This window comes from Ambystoma mexicanum, chromosome 1p, assembly GCF_040938575.1.
Source record: "Ambystoma mexicanum isolate Mex_15411 chromosome 1p, UKY_AmexF1_1, whole genome shotgun sequence".
Classification (NCBI taxonomy): domain Eukaryota; kingdom Metazoa; phylum Chordata; class Amphibia; order Caudata; family Ambystomatidae; genus Ambystoma; species Ambystoma mexicanum.
Window position 1 is genome coordinate 698,668,555 of NC_090921.1, and position 27,456 is coordinate 698,696,010.

The 27,456-nt window shown below is 45.8% G+C and overlaps 1 protein-coding gene across 5 annotated transcripts in view; it reads left to right on the forward strand.

Moving 5' to 3' along the window:
• The window catches only part of GON4L (gon-4 like), a 2,357,623-nt gene that overhangs the window by 2,185,766 nt on the left and 144,401 nt on the right, over positions 1–27,456 (forward strand). For all 5 annotated transcript variants that reach the window (XM_069649947.1, XM_069649953.1, XM_069649967.1 and 2 more), the window contains one exon: positions 9,350–9,469. In XM_069649947.1, the coding sequence (XP_069506048.1) occupies positions 9,350–9,469 (120 nt within the window). The remainder of the gene's footprint in view (positions 1–9,349; positions 9,470–27,456) is intronic.

Below are 27,456 nucleotides of genomic sequence, written 5' to 3' on the forward strand. Positions count from 1 at the left end.
GGACATCCCAAGAATTGAACAGAGGTGGGGAAGCAACAAGCAACCTGACATCCAAGAACAGAAGCCTCACCATCTTAAATCATTTGGGCCAGATTCCAAGAAAATGTCCCACAAAGGAGCAATCAGCACAGCAAGCATTCGGAATTGCTGGAAGCTAAGTAAGAGTCCGGGATAAGATTCCACCAGCAGAGAAGTGGTAGGGAGCAAGGACAAAGAAGACTTTGTCCAGCCAGTATGGTCACACTGGCCTCCTCAACCTCTTCCCATCTTCAACAGTTTACCAGAAGTTTAGGTATACATCTTAGAAATGCACAGGATCTCCCACTGATTATACATTTACTGATTGGCTGACCTAAGCCAGCCCTCCAATCACATCCCAGGCAGGCGCACGCAGGTTTTGGTGGCCAGACAATCAGGCACCACCTAATAATCGAAAACCACACTAGCACACCCACAGAGTGGCCCGTTTGGCTGTGCCTCATGGTCCACATTGACAAAATAATGGCACAAAACAAAATGGCCCTGAGCACGGCATATAAAAAGGCATTAGTACCCAAGTAGCTATAATATAGGTGAATTTGGCTACTAAAACGTAATAGATGTCTGGCATAGCCAGTACTAAATCGCAGCTTCCACCAGCCTTACTACACAACACACTTTCAGGGGGTAGAATCACCTTTTGGACTAAAATGGGTTGCTTTAAAAGCCCTGTGCAATGGTGATGATATGGGTTACTAAGGGTAGCACCTCCAAAAAGGGTTGCAGTAGCAGAGTGACATCAGTAGAAGACAGTCTGGCCATAGAAGAAAAGTTGAAAAACCCAAGGATTCCAGCAAATAGCTTAGAGAAACTATACATTTGGGGAGCTTGAACTCCAGAAATTAATTTCTCCCCTAACACCCCACCCCTTCCTTGGGGGGTTTGGCTGGTAGTGATTCTGCACATCTTCCCTTGATAGTGACACAGGGCGCCTCTTTTGTTGTGATGGACTGGTAGTAAAACCATGCTTCCCTCATGGGTAGGCCTGTTAATGAGCGTATGCCCATTCCCTGGTTTTGACTACTAGTGAACACCATGTTCCTCTCCTGGGTGTGGCTGGATATTAAACCATGGCTGCTACAGGGGTTTGATTGCTAGCAACATTGTGCCCATGTCTTTGTTTTGGCTGGTATTGACAACATGCTCATCTTCCAGGTATGTCACATCATTTATGCCATGCCCCTCTCCTAGCTTTAGCTAATATTGCCAAAAGACTCTTACCTTGGTCTGGGCTTGTAGAGACACCATTATATCACCAGATTATATTATCCTTTGTGCAAGTGATGGCAGTAGTGTTGGCAGTCGGCTGCTGTGTGGACCTTTGCTGAAATTGATCTTGTGCCTTTTGATATTGAAGGGGAGGACCAGAGTTTAAAAACTCAGCATAGTGCTAGCAGAAGTGTTGGCAGTCGACAGCAGTCAGCTGAAGGTAGTTTCTGCATGCAGATTTAGGACCTTTACTCTTAATAAACACTTGAACTTGGAGACCTGCTGCATGACGTGTAGTAACTGTGTGGTGAGAGCTGTGAGTGTTCCAGTTAATTTGTGTTCTGTTATTGATTTACTCTACCGCAATGAAATCGCTATATGCCCTACGAAGCCATTTTGAGAGAGAGATAAGTGAGGATGGTTCCCATCTCGGGACTGTTGGGACTAATTGTAGCCATGAGCCATGAAGAAAGAGTGGCAGCTAACAATGGCACGAAAATTGTTAACGCCTCCACCCCCAAAAGCACACATTTAGAAAAAGGAGGACGGTTTAGCAAAAGCAACGCCGCTGGGGCTATTCATTTAGATGAGCAGACATCGTCAACTCTCATGCCTCCGGCCACTAAAAGCCTCATGCATCGTCCTTGCTCCCCCATGGTGGGTAGTTTACCTGAGCTGTATGGTCTAATGGACTCATTATGCAATACCTCCTTGGTTAAGAACATTTCGGATGCAGAACTCCTTAATCTGGCTCTGTCTGAGAACTGCTACCCCTAGTTGTGACCTGCATTCTATACAGGTAGATCAGATTTCTACTGCTGCAGAATGCGCTACATATTCTCCTAATTTCATCTCTCACATGGGGGATGCTGTGATGTCTGCGGCTCAATCTCACCATAGCATAGCAAATATTGACCACTTGTCGCAAGGTGACTTAAATGATTGCTCTCCAGATGTGACTCTGACTGGCCTCTGAGTAACAGCTACTGTCATTCTGTGGCTGCTAAGGAGTTGCCTCAGAGACAATTGATGCCTGATGTTTCGCCAAGTGGATACGCTCTATTAACTACCCTGGACTTTGTCTTGAAATCATTTGTGAGGATGTTTTCATCAGTTAACGAAAACATTTTAGAGCAACCTGACCTCTTGATAGAGATGAACGATAAAAATTGCCTTTTTGGAGGGGCTATTAATGGGTGCATGCAGGGATGCTCCCATAATTAAAACCCCTTACAAAGGACCAATGAATGAAACAGCATGTCAATATTCAGTAATGAACGAACCTGCTCCTGAACCACTGGATGTGATATGTGAGATTCAGGATGCTGTTCCTGCGTTTGCGGATATTATTGTAAGTGACCACAGCCCCATACCTTTAATGTGTCATTTGTAAATGATGAGCATGAATTGTCATTACCGAGAAAAGATCAAGTTGAAAATTATGCAACGCAAAAAGAAGGGTGCATTGAAGAACATGAGGGTCTAAATGGAAATGAGAGCAGGTTGCACGTTTTATGTGAAGATAGAGTGGGAATCAAGGGAAATGAGAGTACTGAGCCAGGGCTTCCACCTACTAATGTAACTTGTGACTTTGGTGATTCTCAAATGGGAAATGCTATGTTGAATTTTTGTGTATTCAGATTCTGAGGAGGAATTAAATAGTCCTGCAGACTGTTGGTTAAAGGAGATCCGGCAATTGGAAAGGACTACAAAATCAGTCTGAATAAGGACAAATTCAAATAAGTTGGACAAATCAATGATACTGACAGAGACTGGTATGGTGGCTAAGGATGCTCCAGCTAAAGTGTTAAGGCAGGAGCCTTTGTTAAGGGGGTTTCCCCTGGGTCAGTTGAGAGGTAAAAAAGCAGTAATTGAGTACAACTGCAAACTAATAATGATCTGCTTCCACCTTAGAATGTTTGCCTGAAGTTGCCAGAGGAATATTTGTTTTTTTCGGAAAAACTGCTTTCTGAAAAGGGTAAAGTGACTTTGAATCGCTCGGCTGTTATTTTCAGTAATTCCTGAGTTGCAGGATTTTTGCTCGGCCGACATTGAACGTGTTCAGTTCTGGGATAATCAATGTCCTCCTAAAGTGCTTCAACATATTTGTTCTAAACTTGTGGCTAACCTGCTTTCAAAGGCTATTGGACATTTCTTAGGTCTGACCCTTGCTTTAGCTTCCTATAATAATAGGTGTGATAGAAAACAGTTAAGTAACTCAGAGCCTAGGCTGTGCCTTGAGAAGGCAGTGAATTGGCAAGTGGCGTGTGTTGGTGGGACCAGATAAGGAAATACATTTCTAGAGTGGAGCCTGAGTTGACAAGTGTGGAAGTGGAGGATGTTAAGTGGAAATAGATTTCAAAAGCTTTGAATGGTACAGTGGTAGACTAGCATCTAGGCTGTTGCAGGAACCTTTGCGTATTTTGGTGTGGAATACAAGAGGACACAGTCATTTCTTTTATCCTGGTAGTGTTGACTTGTCTGGGGTGGATGTGTGTTTGTTACAGGAGACATGGCTCCTGATAAACAATTGGTGGATGGGTTTATGTTGCTCTTGAATAAAGCTTATCACAAAGATCAGGGTAAGTTAAAGATAAAATAAGTAGACCTCTGCTGGTCTACTTGAGGGTATCGGGAATGGCAAAGGCATTAGGGTAACGGCATACTCCTGCCCGAGTTCCTATCTTCAGTTGATCCTCCTGGATTGGAGATAAAGTGTATGGGAAGAAGCCCCCCTGTTCTGGTTATGAATTCATACTGGAATCCGATGGCTATTTCTTCTCAAACTGTGATGGTTTCCTTATTTGCAATCTTTGAAGCCGTTTCGATCCATGTGAAGGTTGTGGAAGTGTTGCTTGGTTGTGATGTTAACTGTTCTTGTCTAAATGATCTAGAGGCGATGGCTATGCCCACGACCTTGGAGAAGGAATGCATTTCCAGAGGAAAGACTTGGTGTAGGTTTCTGGAAGAGTGGGATTTATACAGAATTCATGGAATTCTAGCTGGGTGCATTTCTCCCAATCTTACCTGGAAGAACCGAGTACTATTTACGTATATTGATTATTTTTTTGCCTCCAATGCCATTGTGTCTAGGTGTGAAACTTTACAGGTGAGAGGGAGTTGGAAACCAATGACCATGCAGGTCTATGGCTGGAATATAGAGTTCTTGAATATGGTTTGGTCAAAGATGTCTTCCCACTGATTCTGAAATGTAATGAATCGAGAAATTGTCTCGTGTGGAATAGTTATATTGTGGACAGATTCGATGTGTTATTGGGTGTTCATCTCCAAGGGATAAGCTGAAGGGTTGAATTATAGAGTTTATCCTACAATGAGAAGTTGGAGGGGCTGTACAAATTGTCACATCCAACCAAAAATCGAGCTATGCATACCCACTCTTTTGACAAGGAAGTTGAGACCCAGAAAAAATGATTGAGGTGGGGATTGCATGTTTTACAGTGCGCACACCCTCTTTATTGTATGGAGTTACGAGTGCATGCGCGTAATAAGTTCAGGAACTGGTTACGACAACACCGTAATTTTATGGCACAGCGAGATGCTGAAAAAATGTTAACCATCCTGACGTGCCGGAATACTGCTCAGTTTTGGGATCTTATTAATAATCAGTTTAATCTGCAAACTCAGCCCCTGGCAAATCCTATTTCTGAAGAGGTATGGGCTGAATTCTGTTCAAAGGTATATAATGAAAATGAAGATAAAACTAAATATTGGCCTTGAATTAATAAGGCTGCTTGGGATCTGCATTTTTCTATTGAGGATATTTATGGAAATCGTAGTGAGAATTAAGACCTCTAGAACCCCCTGTCCCGCTGGTCTTTCGAAATGTGACTCTGAAAGGTTCTCCTATGGCATGGGCTAAAATATTACAGCAACTCTATTAAAGAGTTTTAGTTTTAAGAGCAAATCCCCCATCTTGGAAAACCTTGATTATTGTTACCATTTATACAAAATGGGATCGGTCTGATCTGGGTAATTATCGCCCCATAGCCCTTCTTGATGTGCCTTGGAAAATATTTTGCTCTATAGAGAAATCTGAAATTAGAAGATGGGCTGAAGATGCAAAATGTTTGGAGCCCTGGCAATATGGATTTGTAAGGGGCGGTTGGAACTAACCTAAATGTTTTTTTAATAAATGGCATTCAATATAGGTTCGCTGTTACCAAAATACCTGTGTACTTATTTTTTATTGATTTTAGTATGGCATTCGAATCAGTTAGTCGTTCCCTTCTCTGGACAAAATTAAAAACCTGGGGGTGACCCTCGCATTTAATGGATCTTGTGTGAGAATTATACTCTGGAACCACTATAGGATTTGTGCTAAATGCGGAAGGCTTTCTCTCCGTCCCTATAGATACTCTGCTTTTAGTTGGGACTTTTATCTGTTGCTCCAGGTTGCATGGAACATTTTAAGTTTTTATCGTAAGATTTTAGTGGCGCAGGAACAGTCTTTGTTAGGGTGGTTACATCAAATTTTAATCAGAAGGAGAGTAGATTAAAAGAGTGGGAAGATGCTTGTAAGAATATTTTGATTGAGCTAGACCTATCAGAATTGGATTTGAAGGGAGACCCTAATTTAGCGAGGAAATACCTTGGAGAAGCTGACTGGATCCGTACCATTGGGAAATGTGAGTCTTATGTGCACCGCCAATATATTAATATGGATGGGAAACCTGTGAATACGTTATCTAGGTATATTGTGCAATTTCCCCAATTAATCTGGAGGACATTTTATTAAGAATGAGGCTGTATCTACTGGCCACTAATGAAATCATCCAGGCCAGAAAAAATGTCCTTGGAGAGGAAAGGTTTTGTAAAGGTACACAAATTGAAACACTTCAGCATTTAAGTTTGGACTGTGAGAACTTTACTGAATTGAGACTAACATGTTTAGGGAAATACTTGGAGGATTTTATTACTTTAAATACAGAGTCACTTTGGAAGTTAAAACTTGAAGGATCCAATATGGGTGTAAAACTAAATCTAACAAAATAGCTTTCAATGAGACAAGGGGGTCCGTGCTGAGACCACCCAATTCCTTTGGACACTGGCTCCCTGGAGTATGAAGGCATTGCATTCAGGCGGCAGCTAAGTGATTGACTTGTTCCTTGGTACTTTTGGCTGTGCAGATTGACAATGTGATGATTGATCTGAAACGTTTTGCACAGTAGCCGCTTCTACACTGTGGTTGAGGACAGGAGAGATGACCCCAGAACAAATGAAAGATTAATGTTTTTGATCACGAGGAAGTTGACTCACTCTGAAGTCACTGAAACCGGTCGACTAATGTGATAGGGATACAATATGAAATTTCTCAAGGTTTTATGGGCATGGTCACCGATGGTCTAATGGAATTGGATACTCTAGTGTAGGGCACTATACACGCATGCACACTCAAAGGTGGGTAAAATAAAGCACATAAGCCCCCCCTGAAATGCCTGGTGTTTTGCTACTGCGACACGCAGTCCTCTGTTTTTAATATTTTATTTTTGTGTTTTTTTTTTATTATTTGCCCTGGGTTTAGCTGCCTTCACGGTCTTTGTCGGTGGAAACCAGCACAGTTGGTAAATTCAGAGATAATTCTCTGTAGAACATGCAAGCACTATGCACCGTTTGATACAGTCCTGAGTTTAGTAGATGGATATATTGCTCTCTTGCTACCCCTGTTAGATAGGTGGCACATCTCTACTCCCTAGGGTAATTTCTTTTACCTGGAAAAGTTGAGTTCTTGTTTTTAGGGACATTAACGGTGTAGTATGTATTTGGATTGTATCCTATGTGAGAAACCCGGGGGTGTCTCGCCGTCTAGTCCCCAGGGGGTCTCTCGCTCAGGTGGCCAGGGCACGGCCATCGTCTTTGGATACAGACGCTGGGGGTGGACTAGTGTGGGAGGATCACCTGGGCGAGGAGTCCTCAGGGAGTGGGGGTGAGGTATCTAATGGAGTGACGTGGTATCCCCCCTTTCCAATAACCTGATCCCATCCTATTTTTTAGGTTATTCCTACATCCCAGTTCCCCCCCTTTTTTACACAAATACTGAGCCGACGAAGAGATTGTCTAAGAGGACAAAGATTGACACTCATACGTTACACTTGACATGTCTCATTAATATGGTCAGCCAATTTACCACAATTGCATACACCTGGCACACATTAACTCTCCCCCACATGAATAAAAGCTGATACACTGGGACACACTCTCTGAGCAAGGTGAGACACGGAACGAAGCAGTACTTCCACGGCAAACCAGGTGGAGCATGGCGACAGACTGAGGGATGGAAGCAAGAAGTAGAAAAATCCCGAACCTCCCTGCGAGAGGTCATTACCTCCCCGTGATCCTCAGGTTTGCAGATGAAAGGTGAAAGGCTGATTGAAAGGAAAGGGAAAACTTCCATAGTGTTTCCACTTTATCAGCGACCCTCCCAGGTGAACAACAGAGATGGGGGTGAGGGGGTGAGACTCCAGCTGTGAGCTGCAATCCTTGACTCGAGGAATAGAGCCGCGAGCAAACGCAAGGAGTTTACACAGCCGGTGAGTCAAGTGAATGCCCTAAAAGACCAGTCTGTGTGAAACGAAGATTGTAGCGGCAACAAAGTGGTAAGCAACGGTTGCATGTAAGACAACCACGAGGGAAGTGATTTAAAGACTTTTGTTCAACGTTAAAGGCTCAGCGCGATGCCAAGTAGCAAAGTGGTCATGCCGTATGAAGCAGTACAATCGAAGGTCTTTGTGTTATCATGCAGACAAGAAACACATGGAAAAAGTAGGAAACGAGGCTTGCGCCCGACTGAGGGGAGCCTGAGAGTGAAAACTGCAAGTACCACAAGGCATTGCAAGAAAGTGTAGTTTAGTGAAGATTTTTGTTTAACTTTCTTTTTGTATGTTTGCGAAGCTATAAGGAATCGAGAAACGTTTGTGTTATAGAGGGGAAAGCAAATGAGACGAAAGGTTGAAGTGATCATGCAGAGGTTTTGGAAAAATCCTTGGACATTCGGAAGTCTTCGGTAGAAAAAGTAAGAGAGAGGCTTGAGCCCGATGGAGTTGAGCCTAGTGAATGTGATACAAAGCTTGGGGAATTAAACCCCATGAACTGTGATATTAAGGTCTGAGCCCGGCAGAGGGAGACCTGTGTGAAATTGTACTTCTGCAGAAGAAGCTGAACTGGGATTGTGAACTGTGGTGCTTTAGTTGAACTGCCAAAAAAGGGTACTTTATTGTGGTAGGCCAAGCAGTCCCTGGTTCAAAATCTTTGAACTGCATATGTGTCTGGAGCCAGAGTGCATCACCAAAGCCAAGTGTGCCACCTTACCACGTGCTGCAAAACGTGGGGCGAGACAGTTGCTCAGCCACGCTGACATTTATTTTTTTCACTGGTTTTCTTTTGACCCGATCTATATTCCTTCACCCATTTGTTATCTTAGAGTAAGGGCAGGCATTCGTTTATTTTTTGTTCTGTTGCATAGGCCATTATTATTTTGATAGGGCTGTGTTTTCTTTAGTTTATGGTTGAGGTTACTCCCATTTTAGTATTAGAGCAAGCTAGGAGCTCTCCTAACCCCCAATCAAAATATACAAATAAAGGTTTTGAAACGTGCAATCTTGTGTCAGGGTCTACTTGTGGCACCAGGCCTCCCTTAGACCTAGCACAAAAGTATTATTTTACGTCACCCGTGTGTGCTACAGTAGAAGTCTTTGGTGACGGTAATTGTGTGTTTCAAGAGGTACCCTGTTTATTATTTTTGTTGTAAAAAAAGAAATTCCCTTAATTGAGAACAAATAAATGTAATTTAAGATGATAAATATGCTGAATTATAAGTTGGTTATATTATAATGTATTGGTTTTATAACTCTGTATTGTGTATATTGTTTCAAGATTTTAGATTGCTGTATGTGTTGATCATATGTAGTAATGTGTTGTGATTTTGTGAGAGAATCAGTTGAACCATAACATTAAAAAAAATAAATGTTCCTTTTTTAGACAACCCTGTACTTATAGTTTTGGAGCAATGCTTATTTTTCATACTTACTGCATGAACAAGCAAGTCAAGGGCTTGAAAAACATATAATTGTGTTCGTGTTTGCAGGAGATGGAATGGGCGGAGACTTCGACAACAAAAGAGTGTACTTGCTCCTGCCATGAGGCGATGACTGAGCACAGGCTAAAAAGGACTAAGCGGAGGGCATGCAACCACTGCGGCTGTAAGGTCAGTTTTGCTGGTCTTGGTAGTAAGGGGTTAGGGTTGGAAAGAAAAAAGGGCATTCTAGGACATCTGTAGTGACAATTCGTGATAGTCAAACCTGCCTTTTAGTGTTGGGCCAGGAATAAGAATACATTCTATGTATTTGAGTTGTCTCTGTGTGTACGTATTGGGGGTAGTTTAAGAAACAAGGAGGAGGTTGCCATGCAGATCCCTTGTGGGTACAGTGTCTGCATGATGCATTTCATTTAAAAAAAAAAAAAAGAAGAGAAACTGTGTAGGTATCGGGCTAAAGAGCATGTTGGGTTATCCTGTCCCTGAAATGCATCCTGAATTTTTTTAAATATCTCTGGACATATGGCGGCATACTATAGAGGTTGAAATATACAAGCATAATGCATCATTAATCCTTTGTGCATATCATTGTTGTATAATCGCGGACCAGAAAGCATACGAAGAAGAAAAATAAAACTCAATGCCATGAAGCAGGAGTTGACTACCATAAATCCTTAAATATATCCCTGAACATTACTGAAGTGTCTAGCATTGGATTATGATTATTTCATACAATTAAAGTATTTACACCCGTTCTGCACTTGGTTTCTGTTTCCCATTCTGAATGAATATCAACTGAAGTCTTTTTTCCGTGGAGATTGCCTGGGTCTTTTGAATTAAATGGATGCTGCCCATAATAGTGCCCGAGAAACCCTGCAGAGAATATACTGCTAAAGGTGCAAGCTTTGTGAATAATGAATGGGAAAGCTATCAAGGTTACTGGAGCCTGAGAAAACGGAGTGTACAAGCCCCCTACAAAATGGGGGATGAAGAAAGATATGAACGTTGTTAATTACAGGTGGGAAAGCTATCAAGGTTACCAGTGCATGAGAAACACTGAAGTGCAAAAACCATATGAAAGGGGGACTGAGAATAAAACTAATTTTGTGATTAATGATTGAAAAAACTATCAAGGTTATGGAAACCTGAGCAACCCAGATGTGCAAAAACCCTGAGCGAGTAATTGTAAGTAAAGCAAGAATTGTTAACACAAGCTAATGAAGTGATCAAGGTCATGGGAGCCTGAGAAACCAATTGTAAGAAAACCCTATGAAAGTGGGAAAGAGAAATACTAACACTGTGTATAACGGCTGAGAAAAGCTAGGTCATGGAGCTTGAGAAACCAGAGCATGTAAATAACCTATGAAAGGAAAGAAAAACGGACATAAATATTTGAATTGGTGCTAAGAAAGCCAAGGAAACTGCAAAACTATAGAACTTTGGGGAATCCCAACACCTTGAAGCAAGAAAAGGCAAAAACAGTCTTTTTGTTGGTTATAAATCATCTTGGAGGAGTTGAATAGTTTTGCCTCAAGAATCAGTTGCTTTTGAGATCTTTACTTTGAGTTGGAAACCAGGAAATATAACCTATGGAAAACGAGAAACCCTTGAAGTCTATGAACCATCTACGTTTGAACGGGGTCAGGCAGAAGCAGTGCTACGGCTGCTGAACTTAGCCTCCCCTTTGTTTTGCTTTTAGTTGTTTTTTCTAAAGTGATAGGGTCAGATTGTTTGATAGGATTCGGACTTCATTTTTGGACTTTAACATCCGTCCTTAGTTTTGCTAAGAAATGAACTTCCCTCATAGAAATAAGGCAAGTTCTTCTTGCTCTCTGTCTTCTTTCTCTCTCTGCAGGTGGGTACAGGTGCAGGCACTCTGGAGCTTTGTAGACTCCCCACATGATGGGTTTACTGGGCCCTCTGCCCACCACAATGTTGTCATGGCCATCCCACCACGAATTATTGACTTCTGCTGCTTTACAATGGCTTCTCGATTCTGGGAAACGCCAGGCCTCCAGCATTTCCCACTGCCGTTCTGTGCTTTCTCGAAAGTCACAGGCTCTGTGACTCTCCTCTGCTCGGCCTATTCCAACCATATCATCATCAGGGGGCTTCCCCTTCTTACAGTACTCTCTCTCCACCTCTGCCTCGCCTCTCCAAAGCGTAATCCTGCCGGACAGCTTCCCGTGCTTCTGATGCTCTCTCTTGGCACTCTATTAGTCTCAGTTAAATGTACGTCTCTACATAAAGAGACAGATTCACAGTATCTAACATTTAGTCTAGCCAAACTCAATCAATGTAATTCACATGATGTTGAATATTCCCCGTAGTCAGCCTGGGAATTAAGTTTGAGGGTTGTGTACTCTGCTTAGATCACATGCTATCCATAGGCCGACATCTAGTGGAAGCTGCAGAGTGTTGGTTGTTTTCGAAACTCAAAAAGGGACGTCGACAGGGTGTGCCAGTATTACTATCCCTAGTGTGACATCCACTGTACCCATGGTCCTTCACGCGTTAAGGTCCCTCAGATTGTTTTTTTCCACCATCATCTTCGACGGACGCTAAATCACAGAGTTCCTATTCGGCTAAAGCGATTTATTGAAAATTAGAGTTAGTTATTCTTTCTGTCCTTTAAATCGCCGACTTTCGACAACATCTTCGATGGCAGTGAAAAACGACAAACGTCGGACAAAGACCTTGATTCAATGCACCGGGCCTGTGTCCAGACAGTATGGAGATTGGGCGGTGGCCATTTCTTAGGGCTCTAAGAGAATGCATATTCGCCTTTAACCTCTCTATTTTCGCCAAGCTGCCCTTCCTTACAATTATGGAAAACACACCATTTATATTCTGCCCTAGTTGCAATAAAAAGTTCCCCTGGAAAGACAAGCACCGGGTGTGCAACCTTTGTCTTGCACGGAACCACAAGGGCCATTGTCAAGCTCGTCAGCTCTCCAAACCGAAAACACTCAAGGACCGAACGACCAAGCGTTGGGCCCCCCACGCCATGCAGGCCGAGGCCGCCTTGGACGTGGAGGGTGCATCCAGCGACGGCAGCATCGCCGTCTTTTCAGAAGGCAATGGGGAACCGATCGATTCCCACGTGCTAGCCACGAACCCCAATAGACAGACCGGCGGCACTGTTTCGGGGACGACACCCGACGGCAGTAGCACACACAGTGCAACTCACACCAAGCACATAACCCACGCCCCCGAAAGTCGACGATGCCATCGTCCACACGGCACCACACTGCGTCAAGGGCACTCAAGATCTCGATCGCCACATGACAGGCCCCCAAAGTTGCACAATAAACGCAACAGACGCGGTGTCCAATCCGACTCGACACTCCACACCAATATCAAAATCGGCGAAAAACCACCAGTTCTTCTAAATTAGCCCAGCTGGTGCAAAAACATGTCCCGGAGACACTCCTGAAAGGGAGAATGTCGAAAATGCACTCCTAAGAGTCACCATTCCCATAAGGAGAAAGGTAGTACACCTCACAAAGAGAAAGAGAGTGCTTCCCAAGCGGACGGTATTTTAGCAGGTGCTACACATAACACATAAGCAGCCTACTCCACAAATATCAGACGACTCTTACTGTACCAAGCTCCTCTCAATGGTCCTGTGAAGTCATTGACCGGGAGGCGTGAAGCTGGCCTGTTTTCAAAGGCCCATTTCTGGCCCCTTTACCATCCACAGCAGTTCTACTGCACACAGCTGTCCCTGCGCCCCTCGTGCGCACTCTTACATTGGCCTGCTCTTTCCCCCTTGTCCTCACGCTTGTGCGTGCACCGTCTCAGCTGATCAGCAGTTCTACCAGGCTCCAGCTACACGTGGTCCTCGTGTGCATACCCGGAAGCGGCATTCAGCAGTTCCTCATCTTCAGTGATCCTTGCGCCATCGTGCGCATCCCTGCAAAATCGGAGCAGCTGTTTTTGATCCATTGTATCTTGCGCTCCCTGTGCGCCCCTTCTCCCTCGTGAATCCTGATGTCTTGAGAAAGCACTGATCACGCGCCCATCAGCTCACCTTGCAGAGGTAAGCCCTGTGGCCCCCTCGCTTTGCCACGCCCCTCCCCCCTATGTATAGAGTTTTCCAGTGAAAATGAAAGTACTGGCTGCCAAAAAGAAGATCCTGATTTTAAAATGGAAATTACATTTTAATAACTCAGAAAGTTGCATTTTTTGTAGTTGCACACGTGTCCCTGCAGCCCCTTGTTTGCTAGAGAAGCACATTCAGATGCACGTGTTTTTTGCTCCAGACGGAGCTGTTGTGTGCCCCTAACCTACTTTACTGAGTGCCCCGACTTAAATTTTGCTGCACCTGATAACCACTCCAAAATGGCTGCCTGATTTTTCACTGATCCCTTTGCTGGTTGACCTGAGCCTTGCTGATTGGCTCACCCCTTCTACAACTTCCGATTGGTGGGACCGGGAGGCGTGGAGCCGGCCTGTTTTCAAAGGCCCATTTCTAAGTCCCCTGTCTGCTTCCTGTCCGCTGACAGGCCGCAACATGGAACCTCTTCCGAAACCCAACCCTCCTTGAGGTTTCAAACCCTGGACTACCATGCTTCTGCTACCTCACTTTGTATGGGTTAGTCACCTCCGCCTGACTGCCCTGTAACCTCATCTTTGCCGGTACTCTCAGCTTCTCCCTGCTATATATTAATCAAGGCATTTCTGTACTCACCTTTACCCTCTTACTCTCACTTCATTTCCTAAACAACAGGGCCATATATGAAACTTGTCAATCAATTCTGGCTGTATTTTGCATTTAATTTAAGTATCAAATCTGGCTGTGTATTGCATTTAACTTTGACCATTGATTGTAACCTGCTAGCCCAGTGACTGTTCCATAAAGCTGTACTTGCACACTCCTCTCTCTGCCCCCTCTCTCCTACCCATGGTGCCTTCTGTTTCTCCCATCTTTTCCAGCTGCTTCTCTATCAACTATCCTTCCCTTCTCACTAAGTCTTGTAAGAAGAAGTTTAAAAAGGATATCTTGGCCTCTAACCCAGGTCTCCCTATTGCTGATACCTATTCCAGCGCCTCTTCCAGACAGCCCCTCACCGACATCCTCTTTGTCGTTCCTTCACCGGATCTATGGACCCTACATATGATCTCTGTCCTGTCTCCTCCTCTCCCATTAATGGTGGCACTCCCTGGGACGTCCTCTTGGCCTCCCTTGGCTCCTCCAAAGTCATCCTTTATGTCTACCTTAATGGCATTGTCATGGCCCAAGGTCCTCAGGCCAATCTCCTCCTCCTTCGATAGGTGCTTCCCTCGCCTCATCAACTTCCTTTCCTCTCCGGCTGTACCTTCCTCTCATTCCTTGGCTACCTTGCCCACTCCTCCTCCCTCCTCCTCTGACCCACTTCAGACTACCTCCACTTCTCCGCAGGGCGTACCTTTGATTTGTACCCCTCCCCGGAAGGTCTTTAAGGCTGGCAACCTTCTGCATCTTTGGAGCAAGAAGCTGGGTAACAATACCAAGCCACACAGTCTCGCTCTGTTTGCACCCAACCTGGGTTATATAAGTTCACGGTTTGTAGAAAGCAGATATAAACATTGTACTCCAGTTTAATCTGCATAATCAAAAAATCAAAGTTCGAACTCATCAAAATGTATCCATAAGATTTATATTCAAATTCAGTTCACTAATCACTCCTTAGTGAGGAAGCAGTCAACATATCCACAATCTGTTATTCTCTTGCCAATGTTCATAAACGTTGTACTCTTTAAATCTGCAAGGAGCTGGCCAACCCTGCTGCAGTCTCAACCCTTCCTGTTCCCTCCCAGGCTCTTTGCAATGCCCTTGCCGCTCACTTTATCTCAAAAACCCAGGACATCCTGTCCACCCTCTCCTCCCCTTCCTCTCCATCTTTGCGTGTTGACCCTCCCTTAGCCATCCCCCCACCCTCCTTCTCATACTTTCCTCTTTTCTCCACCGATGAGGTGGCTAGACAAGTCCGCTCCATGAAAGGCTTGTCAAAACAGATTCACCCCTGTTCCGCCAAAACCATCAAGGACCACATTGACACCCTCGCTCCGGCCGTTGTCGATTTCTGCGACCACTGCTTTGCCTCAAGATCCTTCCCCTCCCCTCTAAAGCACTCCCTTGTGCATCCTCTTCTCAAGAAACCCACAGCTGATCCTTCTTGTCCTGCCAATTATCGCCCAATTTCCATTACTCCCTTTCTGGGTAAACGCCTTGAAAAGCTGGCCATCCCCCAGCTTAACCTTCATTCTTATTCTGTTGGCTGTCTCCACGACCACCAGTCCGGCTTCAGAGCTGCCAGAAGCACGGAAACTGCTCTCCTGAAAATCTGTGAAGACCTTCTCTCCAACCTTGACTATAGCATTCTCTCTGTCCTCATCCTACTCGATCTCTCTTCTGCCTTTGACACGGTCAACCATACCATCCTGCTGAACCGTCTCTGTGATCACCTAAGTATCACCGATCTGGCTCTGGCCTGGCTGACCTCTTTCCTCTCTGATCGACCCTCCCAGTTCATATTGGGGTCCTTCCTATCATCTATCTCCCTCTCTACCTGTGGTGTTACCCAGGGGTCTAACCTCTCGCCCTGGCTTTTCAACCAGTACCTGGCAACTCTTGCCCGCTACATTGGCATTTTCTGCTCAAATTTCCAGTGTTATGCTAACAACACTCAACTCATTTTCAGGCTGCCCTCGGCCACCTCCTCTCCCTCTCTCACCTCTGACTGCCTCACTGCCATTCAAAATTGGTGTTCCGCCAATGATCTTTGTCTGAACGCCAGCAAGACTGAGATCCTCCTCTTCGGCACACCTTCCCCATCCTTTTCCCTCACTCTCTGGCCGGCCTCACTTGGCCCTCCTCCTACACCCACCTGCGTGGCTAAGAATCTCGGGGTCCTCTTTGATTCCACACTTTCCTTCAACTCCCACATCTCTGATGTCTCCAAAAAAATCAAACTTCCTACTGCACCTCCTCAGAGGTACTCTACCCTGCCTCTCCTTCCCTCAGAAGCTCACTGTCTGCCAAGCTCTGGTTCTCTCTAGGTTGGACTACAGTAACAGCCTCTTTCTAAACCTACCTGCCTCTACCCTCTGCCCTCTGCAACTAATCCAGAACAGAAACGCAAGACTTGTCCTTGGCCTGAAGCCCTGGGATCGTATCTCTCCAGCTCTGAAATCTCTCCATTGGCTCCCAGTGGATGCAAGGATTAAATTCAAAACCTTCTGCATTGTCCAGAAGGCCTTCTGGGGCCTGGGTCCAAAATACCTTCAGCTCTCTCTCCACAAATACCTCCCTTCCCAAGCTCTTCGCTCCTCTACCTCGAACTCGCTCAAGGTCACTCATTTTTCAAACAAACGAGCTGGGGGCAGATCTGTCCTCGGCTAGTGCCTCCCTCTGGAACAGCCTCCCTGCCACTCTAAAAATTGAGGAGAACCATCTCCGGTTCCGCAAACACCTCAAGACCTTCCTCTTTGCTTCTTTCTTCGCCCACCCTCTCCCCTGCTGATCTGTTCTCTTCTGGCACTGTGCACCTGGCCACCCTCTGTCCGCCTGGCCCAGGAACCTGCTCACCCTGCCACCCGCACTGCCTCCGGGCCACCCCTTACACGGGGGTTTGTATCTGTACCCATACAGTCCCACCCTCTTCCCGCTCCCTTTTTCTTCCTGCACTTATCAGTCCTATGTGGCTGCTGCTTTAAAGCCAGCACTTGCTGGCTGCACTACCACTGTTTGTTGCCTTTATTATTTATTTATTATTATTTATGTTTCTGCTCCGCACTTTCCACTTCTCCCCCTTCCATGCACTTTTCCCCTCCCCCTCTCCCATGCACTTGCACATTCTCAATGTCACTGGCCCTAGTAAAAACGTTGTTTTGTTCTCCCTTGTTCCCCTCATAATGCGTAGGATGTCTTTCATGGAACATTTCTTTGAAAATAATCCACAGGCAGTACACAGCCTACAAAATACACCAGCCACTAGTTGCACATCCACCTCTCAACCCCCAACAAAGAGGCCACGTCCTGACACCCTTTTAATTAGTCCTCCGCAAGACCCTGTCCAATATGACCTTTACGTTCCAAATTCAGACACTGAGGAGCTGGATACGCAAGGGAGAGGGCAGGGTGCGAGAGAGATCACTATTATGATAGGATGATGAGGAGGACGTTTACATCCTACACTCTCTCGATCATCTGGACGTACCACTGGCAGACTCACCGGTGGACAATCGACCTCAAAGATTTTGTAGAGGACATTTTAGGGGACAAAAAAGCTGTTATCAATACAAAGGAGAATTCAGCCCTCACTAGAAACGCCAAGCCAAACGCGGGCTGTAAACCCACGTATTGAAAAGATGTTCGCCCTGGTTAGTAGTAACCACCACGCGAAAGAGGGCAGGTACACCGCTAGCTTCATCTGAAGCTCCCCCAGATAAGGGAAGAAAGAAGCTTTATACTGTAGGTAGGAAGGTGGCCACCTCAGCAGTCTTTCACTCAAGGATTGCAAACAATACCACATTATTGGTTAGTTAACTGCCATAAAAAGGATGAAGTTGCAACTCTAATGGCATCAGCATCTGAACCTCTCAAGTCCCAACTGTCCCTAGTAGTAGCAGAAGGAAAGTCTGTGTCAAACTGCATCCTGAAGAATAACTTGGATGGCGCCAATAACGCAGGCAGAATCATTGCAAAAGGGGCACTCTTAAAACGCCATGCATGGCTTCGCCAGTCAGGGCTGAAACTGGAGACACAGGCAGCACTCCTCGACATGCCAATAGAATCCAATCTCCTATTTGGGAAAGCCCTTGAGAATGCATTAAAATCGACCAAAGAAGAGTATGACACTCTTAAATCATTAGGCCAGCTAACTAATAAGCCACCAGGCCAAAGAGGCGGAAGCAATTTTGTCGCTTTCAAGGACAAAACTCACAAAGGGGTTCTGGTTATGGCCAAAATCAGCACTCATCCTGGGGAAACAATTGGGGACAAGCCTCGCAAGGTTTCCAAAGGGGCCAGCGTAGAATTCATGGCCGGGGGAGGTCCTCCACTTCCAGAGGTGGAGCAACACCTCCTAAACAATGACCACCCGCTTCAGATTCCCTCCCATGCCTCTCCAGTAGGAGAGCGTATAACACACTTCACCCACGCATGGGAGGGAATCACCTCAGACAAGTGGGTGCTATCAACCGTGGTAGGCGGTTATTGCGTGGAGTTACTTCAGCGACTCTCAAACAAGGCATCCTCCTAGAGGAGGTCGCAACGCTGCTACTCAAGGATGCCATCGAAATATTCCCAGCGAACCAGGTAAACAAGGGTATCTATTCAACCTACTTCCTTGTGCCAAAAAAAGATCTAACAATGCGCCCAGTATTAGACCTACGCCCTGCAAACACCTATGTCAAGCCACAAAAATTCTGCATGACAGCGCTATAAGAAGTAATCACACTGCTAAAGTAGGGGTACTACATGGCAACACTGGATATGAAAAATGCCGATTTTCATATTTCAATGTTCCCAGCGTACAGAAGATTATTGCGTTTGAAGATGGTAAACCAGCACTACTAATCCAAGATGCTACCCTTTGGCAAAGCTTCCGCTCCAATAGTATTCACCAAGGTACTGGCAGTGTTGGCAGCGCACCTGCGCACTGAGGCAATCCCAGTGCACCCCTATCTGGACGACTGCCTGACTACTTGGGAGTCTCCCCTAATTTGCAGAAAAAATACACAAAGATCTATAAACCTTCTCTTCCAATTGGGCTTCTCAATAAATGAGAAAGAATCAAGCATTGTACCAAACAAGAAAGAACAATTCCTAGGGGCTGTCATAAACATTGAAGAAGGGTTAGTCTTTCCATCAAAAGAAAAGGGTCCAAAACATGCTACTGCAAATACCTCAGTATCAAGCCGGTCACCAGATAAATGTACGCAAAGCTATGCGTTTTCTCGGCATGATGGCATCTTGCATTTACCTGGTCCCACTCGCACGTTTGCGCATGCGCCCCATGCAGGAGTGGGCAGCGAAAATGTGGTCTCAGGCAAGCGGTCAGTGGGACGATCTAGTGGAGGTTTCGCCAACACTAGTACAAGAACTTTGCTGGTGGACAAAGGAGAATCTGTTGAAGGGAAAACCCTTCCACAATCCGGCGGTGCATGGTCTGTGGACTCGCATCACGGCACAGAATCACATCAACCTGCTGGAACTTCTACTAGTATTCAAAGTGCTTCAAGCATTCGAAGCACAGCTGACAAATCAGTTGGTACAGATCCTAACCGACAGCACCACTGCAATGTTCTACATCAACGAGCAGGGGGGGGGGCACACATTCTCCAAATCTGTCCAAGCTAGCACAGAAAATATGGACATGGGCACTCAAACGGGGGATGTTCCTATCTTCCCAACCCGTTCCGGAGGAACTCAACACCCTAGCAGACTCGCTAAGCAGAGATCCCCTACCAGAGGAACACGAATGGCGACTAGACACAAATGTCGTAGACCACATCTTCTCACAGTGGGGTTACCCCACACTAGACTTGTTCGCTACAAGAGAAAACAAGCAATGCCCAGACTTCCTGTCCATGTTTCCACAACCAGACTGTAAGGGAAACGCCCTATGGATGAGCGGGTCACCACATGGCCAGCATGGGCCCCTCAGCTAACTTCAAATTGTGGGTGAGGGTAATCCTGGCCGCCAAGAGGAGGCATGAGAAAGGTCTAGCCCGAAAAAGGGTAGAGCCCATCACCACTGTCACCCTGAAGGATCAAAAAAGTGTCCAAAGGGAGGGCAACCTGCAGTATCTCCTTAACGTTCGCAGGGACCTCTTTCCAATACATCTGTACCTTAGAGCAACTCCACCACTTGTGGAAAGAAGTCCCTTTTTCTCGGCAGCCCCTCCAACAAGTCTCTGAATATGAAGAATTTATGTGGTGCAATCTATCCGGCGAATAGTACCGACGATAGCATAACTTAAATTGACATTATTTGCCCGTAGTACATCTCGTGATCTTGTGGTTGCGATCCCATATAGGTTGCCATGAGTCCTCAGCAATGGGGGAACCCAGTTCCCTTTACCAGGCCTGCATGGATGGGAATTGATCTTGAGGGGGTAAACAGATCTAGTATGTTATAGAGCTCAGTAAGCCTGCCCCTAGTCTTGCCAGCCAGAAAGGTAAGCTTCAGTGCATTAAGTTCCCTGGTACCCCTCTGTCGGACTATATGATGTGATATCCAATGGCAAATTTCCAAGTAACGGAACCGCTCCCCTACTTGTAGTGTGAACGTACTCTTGCATTCCTCAAATGTAAGTGGGGTTCTGTTCCTATAAAGATATGAGTTCTGAGGGACCTCCCATAACCCAAGCAGCAAATGGTTCTGGGAACAAAACAGGGGCAAAGTCTGGGTTACCAAGTACAGGTGAAAGCGGGCCAAGACCAACCAGGGCGCCCCATCTTTTAGTAGCCAGATCGCAACACAAGATCATATGCAACGTAGAGGAAAGGAGAGAGGTACCAGGTTGTTTGGCATTAGCCCGAACAAACGGAAAGTGCTGCAGAGAAATCGAAGGGGCTGCCTGTTCCATTTGAACCCAGATCAGAGTCTCTCCAGTTTGGCCCCAAGGAAAGATTTGCGAAGGTTGTAAGCCTAGCTAATAGCGGTAGATGTCCGGGTTTCCCAGACCTCCCAATATCTTCCTACTGAGCAAGACCCTCTTTGCAATGCGTGGTTTGCGATGCTGCCAAATAAACTCCAGGATTTTCTTTTGTAGCATGTGTATTTTGTGTGTGGGGACCATCATCGGGAGGGCCGTAAAGTGATAAGAGTTATTGAATAATTTTAATTTTCACAGTAGAGATGCTCCCCAACCAGGAGATGGTTTGTGTATTCCAACGCTGGAGGTCTGATATAAGTTGATCAAATAGCAAGGGGTAATTAACTTAATATAGCTATTTAAGTGTGCTAGATATCCTGACCCCTAGTTAGTCAATGTTATATTGTTTCCGTTGGGCTTGGGTAGTGCCATTGAGCCTCGTCAAAGCCATAGGTGTCAAATTGATAGCAAGGCCTACTGAATTGGAATACTTAATGGCGAATCCAGAGACCAATCCAAAGCGCTAGAGCTCAGCCATTAGGGCCTGGACCGACCACCGTCGGGGAGAGTAGAAAGTTGTCCATGTTCAAAGATATTTTATATATCTGTTGTCGAATCGGAATTCCTCGGATATCACAAGATCGAACACAAATGGCCAACGGCTTCATCGAAAGCGCAAAGAGAAGAGATAAAGGACAGCCTTGTCTTGTACCTCTGCACATTTTGATTAAGGAGGAGGACCTCCCGTTGAGCAGCAAATAGGTCTGCTGATCCGAGTAAATAGCAAGTATAGCCCTGCCGAACTTAGTGCCCAGGCCCAACCGTTGAAGACCTCAGTGACGAAACTCCAATCAAGCCCGTCAAAAGCCTTGTTTTCATCAAGAGTTAACAGCCCAGATGGAAGCTTCAGCTTCTACCAGATTAACCCCAGCCCAGCAGAGGATCCAGCTGAGGACCCATGCACGGAGCGTGCTATCGGAGCAGGGCCTGCCTGACCCTGTCCACACAAAGTGCCTGACTTGCCCATGCCGGGCGCTTCGCGGCACGAAATCGAGGCTGAACCTCGATTTCACTAGGAAGAACCACCGGCAGGCGGATCGCCGGCCAGTCTGAAGTTGGAGCCAGGGGCCAGGAACTCTGCCCGTTCTGTTCCAGGTAAGCCAGTGCTGCCACATGCATAACACCATCTGCTGACTAGAAGTGCCTAATTCACAGCGCATTTCTTACGTTCCTGTCCAATTAAAGTTGCCACCCCGCACGGCTGCACACATCTATGCTGTCCTTGCCTATAACGTGCCACTTGGATACCTCGCATTTCATCTCCCGACTCAGACTGTAATGCCCGCCAAATGCCATTTTATATCTAGATGACTTTATACTGTGCCTAGTAAACTGTGTTGCACTGCTGCTGGCTGCCTAATTGTGCCATTTTGAATCTAGATGTCCCTGTACTGCGCCTATTGACCTGATTTGCATTGCTGCTGGCTGCCTAATTGTGCCATTTCGCATCTAGATGTCCCTGTACTGCGACTATTGACCTGATTTGCACTGCTGCTGGCTGCCTAATTATGCCATTTTGAATCTAGATGTCCCTGTACTGCGCCTATTGACCTGACTTGCATTGCTGCTGGCTGCCTAATTGTGCCATTTCGCATCTAGATGTCCCTGTACTGCGACTATTGACCTGATTTGCATTGCTGCTGGCTGCCTTATTGTGCCATTTCGCATCTAGATGTCCCTGTACTGCGACTATTGACCTGGTTTGCATTGCTGCTGGCTGCCTAATTGTGCCATTTTGAATCTAGATGTCCCTGTACTGCGCCTACTGACCTGATTTGCACTGCTGCTGGCTGCCTAGTCGCGCCACCTCTACTCCTTTATACCCTTTGTCCTGAACCCATATAATTATATCCTCAGTCCCCTGAGAAATACAAGCTGCGACATGCAGCTAAGAACCTGTGCCAGCATTGACCTTGTACTCATAGTCTTCCTAGGACTATCAGCCTGCACTGCTGCCAGCCACCGTGCAAGTAAAACTAAGACCTTACTTATTCGCCCATCAACCATGCTCTACCATCCCGAGCCTCTATCGAACCCTTACCTCAATGACCCAGCCCTCTGGCTCAAGCACTTTGCTACCAAACCCACTCCAAACATCCCATGTACTCTACAACAAAGGAATAGCAGACTTGGAACTAGACTGCCTAGACCACCTTGTATTTTGCGCAATCGCTCTGCCCTTCCACTTCCCAACTCTACCGCAACGCCTAGTCCTCCACCATCCACCTTACCCATCGCAGCACTCAAGGGAGCCCTTATCAATGCTAGATCCCTCACGGCGCACGCCCTTGACATCGCTGACCTCATCATGGTCCAGAACCTTGACTTCCTAGCTATCACCGAAACCTGGTTACATGACGCCTCTGGCCCACTCCTCGCTCTATCCCTACCCAAGGGTTATACCATTATCAGAAACGACCGCCATTCCAACTTGTCGAAAGGAGGTGGAGTCGCTTTTATTCACAGCAACAAAATCGTTATGAGAGCTGCTCCCCACATATAACTTAGTTCTGCAGAATCTCTCTCAGTGAAACTATCGCTCTCTCCTACCAATACAGCAACACTCCACCTTATATACAGACCTCCAGGCCCATTGGGTTCATTCTCAGATGAGGTTGCATCCACCTTGTCGACTAACACCAAGCCCAACTCTCAGATACTGCTACTAGGAGACCTCAACCTAGGTCTCTCAGATCCCAAGGACCACATGGCCACTGAAGTAGACACCACCCTCTCCAACCTAGGCTTCCAGCAGCGTATTCGTGATCCTACACACATCAAAGGAAGAACGCTCGACTGGCTAGCCGACCTTAACTGTAACACCAATGTCACTTCTAATGATGCATGCGCCTGGTCTGACCATCATGTTATCACCTTCCTCCTGCCAGCCACCAACCCCCAGCCCATACCTACCATAGCCCCCGCTATACCTACCAGAAATAAAAAAGATATCACCAGGGAGAAACTGCTTCCTCTTATCCTCCCTTGCTTGAACACTCTTGCTGCACAGCAGAAGGATAAGAACCCCACTGTCCTAGTAGACACCTATAACAGCCTAATGACCAATGCCATTGAGAGCCTAGCTCCACTAAAAATCCGTAAAGCCAAACAACAGTCCCACCTGAACACCTGGTTCACCCCGCAGCTCAACGCGCTGCGCAAAGAAAAGCGCAGGGCTGAATCCCTTTGGAAAAGCCACCCCAGTGCTGCCAATAAAGCCTCCCTTCTAATCACCTCTCTTAATTACAAGGAGGCCATATTACAAGCCAAAAAGGAGACATACAATACACGAATATCCCAGGCAGAATCGAACACTAGAGAATTATTCAAAATCCTCAAAGAGCTAGAATCTCCCTCACTTGCCCCGGACACGTGCACCAAGGACAGCACCTGGTGCAACAATATACAAAATGCCCTTCTCAACAAAATATCTACCTTGCAATCCAAAATCAACGCCAAACAAAATACCCTCCACACCCCTACATTTAGCAATACCAGGCCACCTAAAATAACAACCCTTGACTCCCCGGTGCCGTTTAGCTTCACACCACTCACCGTTCTGGAGGTTGAGAAAATCATCTGCAATTTAAAACCCTCAAACTGCCAAGGGGACACCTGTCCAGCCCCGATCATTAAGGAGTCGGCACATGACCTCGCTCCTTTTATCACCTCTTTTATCAACGCCTCCTTTCAATCGGGAGTGGTCCCCAATAACCTAAAGGATGCCTGGGTTATCCCTCTCCTAAAAAAACCCACCTTAGACCCGGATGTTCCAACCAATTATAGACCTATCACAACGGTCCCATTTCTGCTAAAGATCTTAGATAGAGCAGCCTATCTTCAGATACAGAACTATCTGGAATCAAACAACCTACTAGGCACGAGACAGTCTGGCTTCAGACCGAAGCACGGTACGGAGACAGCCCTCCTCGATCTCAAGACCCAAATTGAGGATCTCAAAGACAAAGGTAAACTAGCCCTGTTACTACTATTAGACCTATCTGCTGCCTTTGATTTGGTTAATCACCAAATCCTCTGTCACCACCTGAAAACTGCAGCTCACTTCTGCGACATGGCCACAAACTGGATTCAATCCTTCCTGTATAACAGACAGATGAGGGTATTCTCGCCCACCTCCGCGGCTGACCCTGCACCAGTCCCTTGCGGAGTCCCCCAAGGATCGTGTGTATCCCCTACCCTTTACAATGTATTTACTAAACCCTTATTTGATGTGCTTGACTATCTGGGTGTCACCTACACAAATTATGCTGATGACACCCAGATACTCATCCCCATTACGGGTGATTACACATTAGACTCAAAAGCCTTGAATGACGTTTACCATGTCATTCAAGCATGGATGGCCCAACATGAGCTCTGTTTCAATGACGACAAGACAGAGCTCCTCATCCTAGGTACTCAGCAAAGACTAAACAAACTGAACCCTATGTACAGTTCCTTTAACATCGATGGAAATATAATAAAAGTCTCCAAAGACACACAAACGCTTGGAATCTACCTCGACTCCACCCTCTCCCTTCACAGACAAACTAATGCAGTTGCGGCCGCCGCCGCCTATACCTGCAAGCTGATCAAAGCATGTCGCCCTTTCCTCTCCTCGCACAACTGTACTACTCCTGCTAGGACCCTGGTCATGTCTAAACTTGACTATTGCAATGCATTGTACCAGGGCACTAATCAGGGTAACCTAGACAAGCTCCAAATCATACAAAATAACGCCATCAGGGCAGCCCTCAATATCCCCAGATCTGCACACATTTCGGATACCAGGAAGAACCTTCATTGGTTGTCAGTCACCCAAAGGATCTCACTAAAATCGCTTGCCCTTACCTACAAATGCATGAACAATCTGGCCCCCACTTATCTCTCCTCACGATTCACGCTGTACACTCCAGTTCGCTCACTCAGATCTACCCTGAACCAGAGCCTACTGATACCTAGATATAAGCTCCAAACAGCTGGTGGTTCTAGTTTCCCAGTCCTGGCAGCCAAACTGTGGAATGCTGTCCCCTTGACTATCAGAAACCTCCCCTCCCTCAACCTTTTCAAACATAGAGCCAAATGTTGGCTCGCCTCCTCCAATGCCTAAGCTACATTCGGAAAACGTGTTGCAATAACCTATGTAAGGATGTACTACTTGACAAACCATGTATCATTGTACTACCTACCTATGTCTATTTCTATGCCTTATTTATTGTTTGATATATTATCACTATGCAACTTATGTAACCATTGCCTTAAGAAATGCGCCCGGTAGCCTCCGGCCTGGTCTGCGCTATACAAATAAAATAAATTCAAATACAAATTAAGAGTTTTCCTAATGTTATCGTAGGTAGAGCACTGTTGAATAAAGCCAGTCTGGTCCGGGTGTATCAGAATTGCAAGGACAGACTGTCTTAAAACTGAGAGGAAAGAATTTTTGAATATATTTTAGCGTCCTTGTTCATGTGCATGATTGGCTGGTAGGAGTCCAATGATATGGGGTCTTTATGTGGCTTTAAGATCAGGATTGTCGCAGTCTCAAGCATAGTGTGGGTGGAAGTGCCAGTTTCTAGGAATTTATTAAACAATCTGGTCAGGTGTGGAGCGAGTAAATCACAGCACGTTTTATAGAACTAAGTAAAACCATTAGGGCCTGGAGTGGAGTTTTTAATAGACTATATTGCTAAAGTAACTTCTTCAAGTAATATTGCTTGTTCCAGTCGATTAATATTGGCTGAAGGCAAAGTCGGGAAGACAACTGGGGACAGATTAATATTGGCTGAAGGCAAAGTCGGGAAGACAACTGGGGACAGGTAATCTCGCAGTACATCTGTGTCCGTAGAAGCGGCCTAAGCTGTCGCTGCACGATATTTATGTGCCCAAGCTGGTGAGGAGAAGTGTGTTTTTGTCATCAAGCAAGGCCCGGATATTGTTCCGAGATGTATGCTGGGCTAATTTGCGAACCAGAATTTTGTTGGCCTTGTTTTCCCTCATGTAATAATATTGTTTAGTCTTAAGTAAAGCTCGGGAGGTGTGTTCGGCGAAGTGAGCGTTGAGCTTGGGCTTAGCAATCATCAGTTGTCTACGTGATTTAAGGCAGCCCAATAGTTTGTGCTTATTCTCCTGAAGTCTCACCTCAGCCTCCAAGTCGCTCCGTATATGAGCTCTATTCCTGGAATAAGATGCAGCGAGACGTATAGACTCTCCCCCTCACATCTGATTCTATGGCATACCAAACTGTGTTAAGGGAAACCTCGCCAGTAAGGTTATAATTAAAATAAGCAATAATGCACGCTCCTATTTTCCGACGAATTATCATCTTTGAGCAAAGAATTATAAAACTTCCAAGATGTCCGGGTAGGAGGGGAGAGACCTACAGCCGACCGAGAGAGAGGGGGAGACCGGAGCATGATCAGATAGAGTGGCAACATGAATTTCACTTTCCGGGATATAGGGTATGACCGAAGAGGAAACCAAAAGCGCATCAATCTGCGAACATCCAAGTA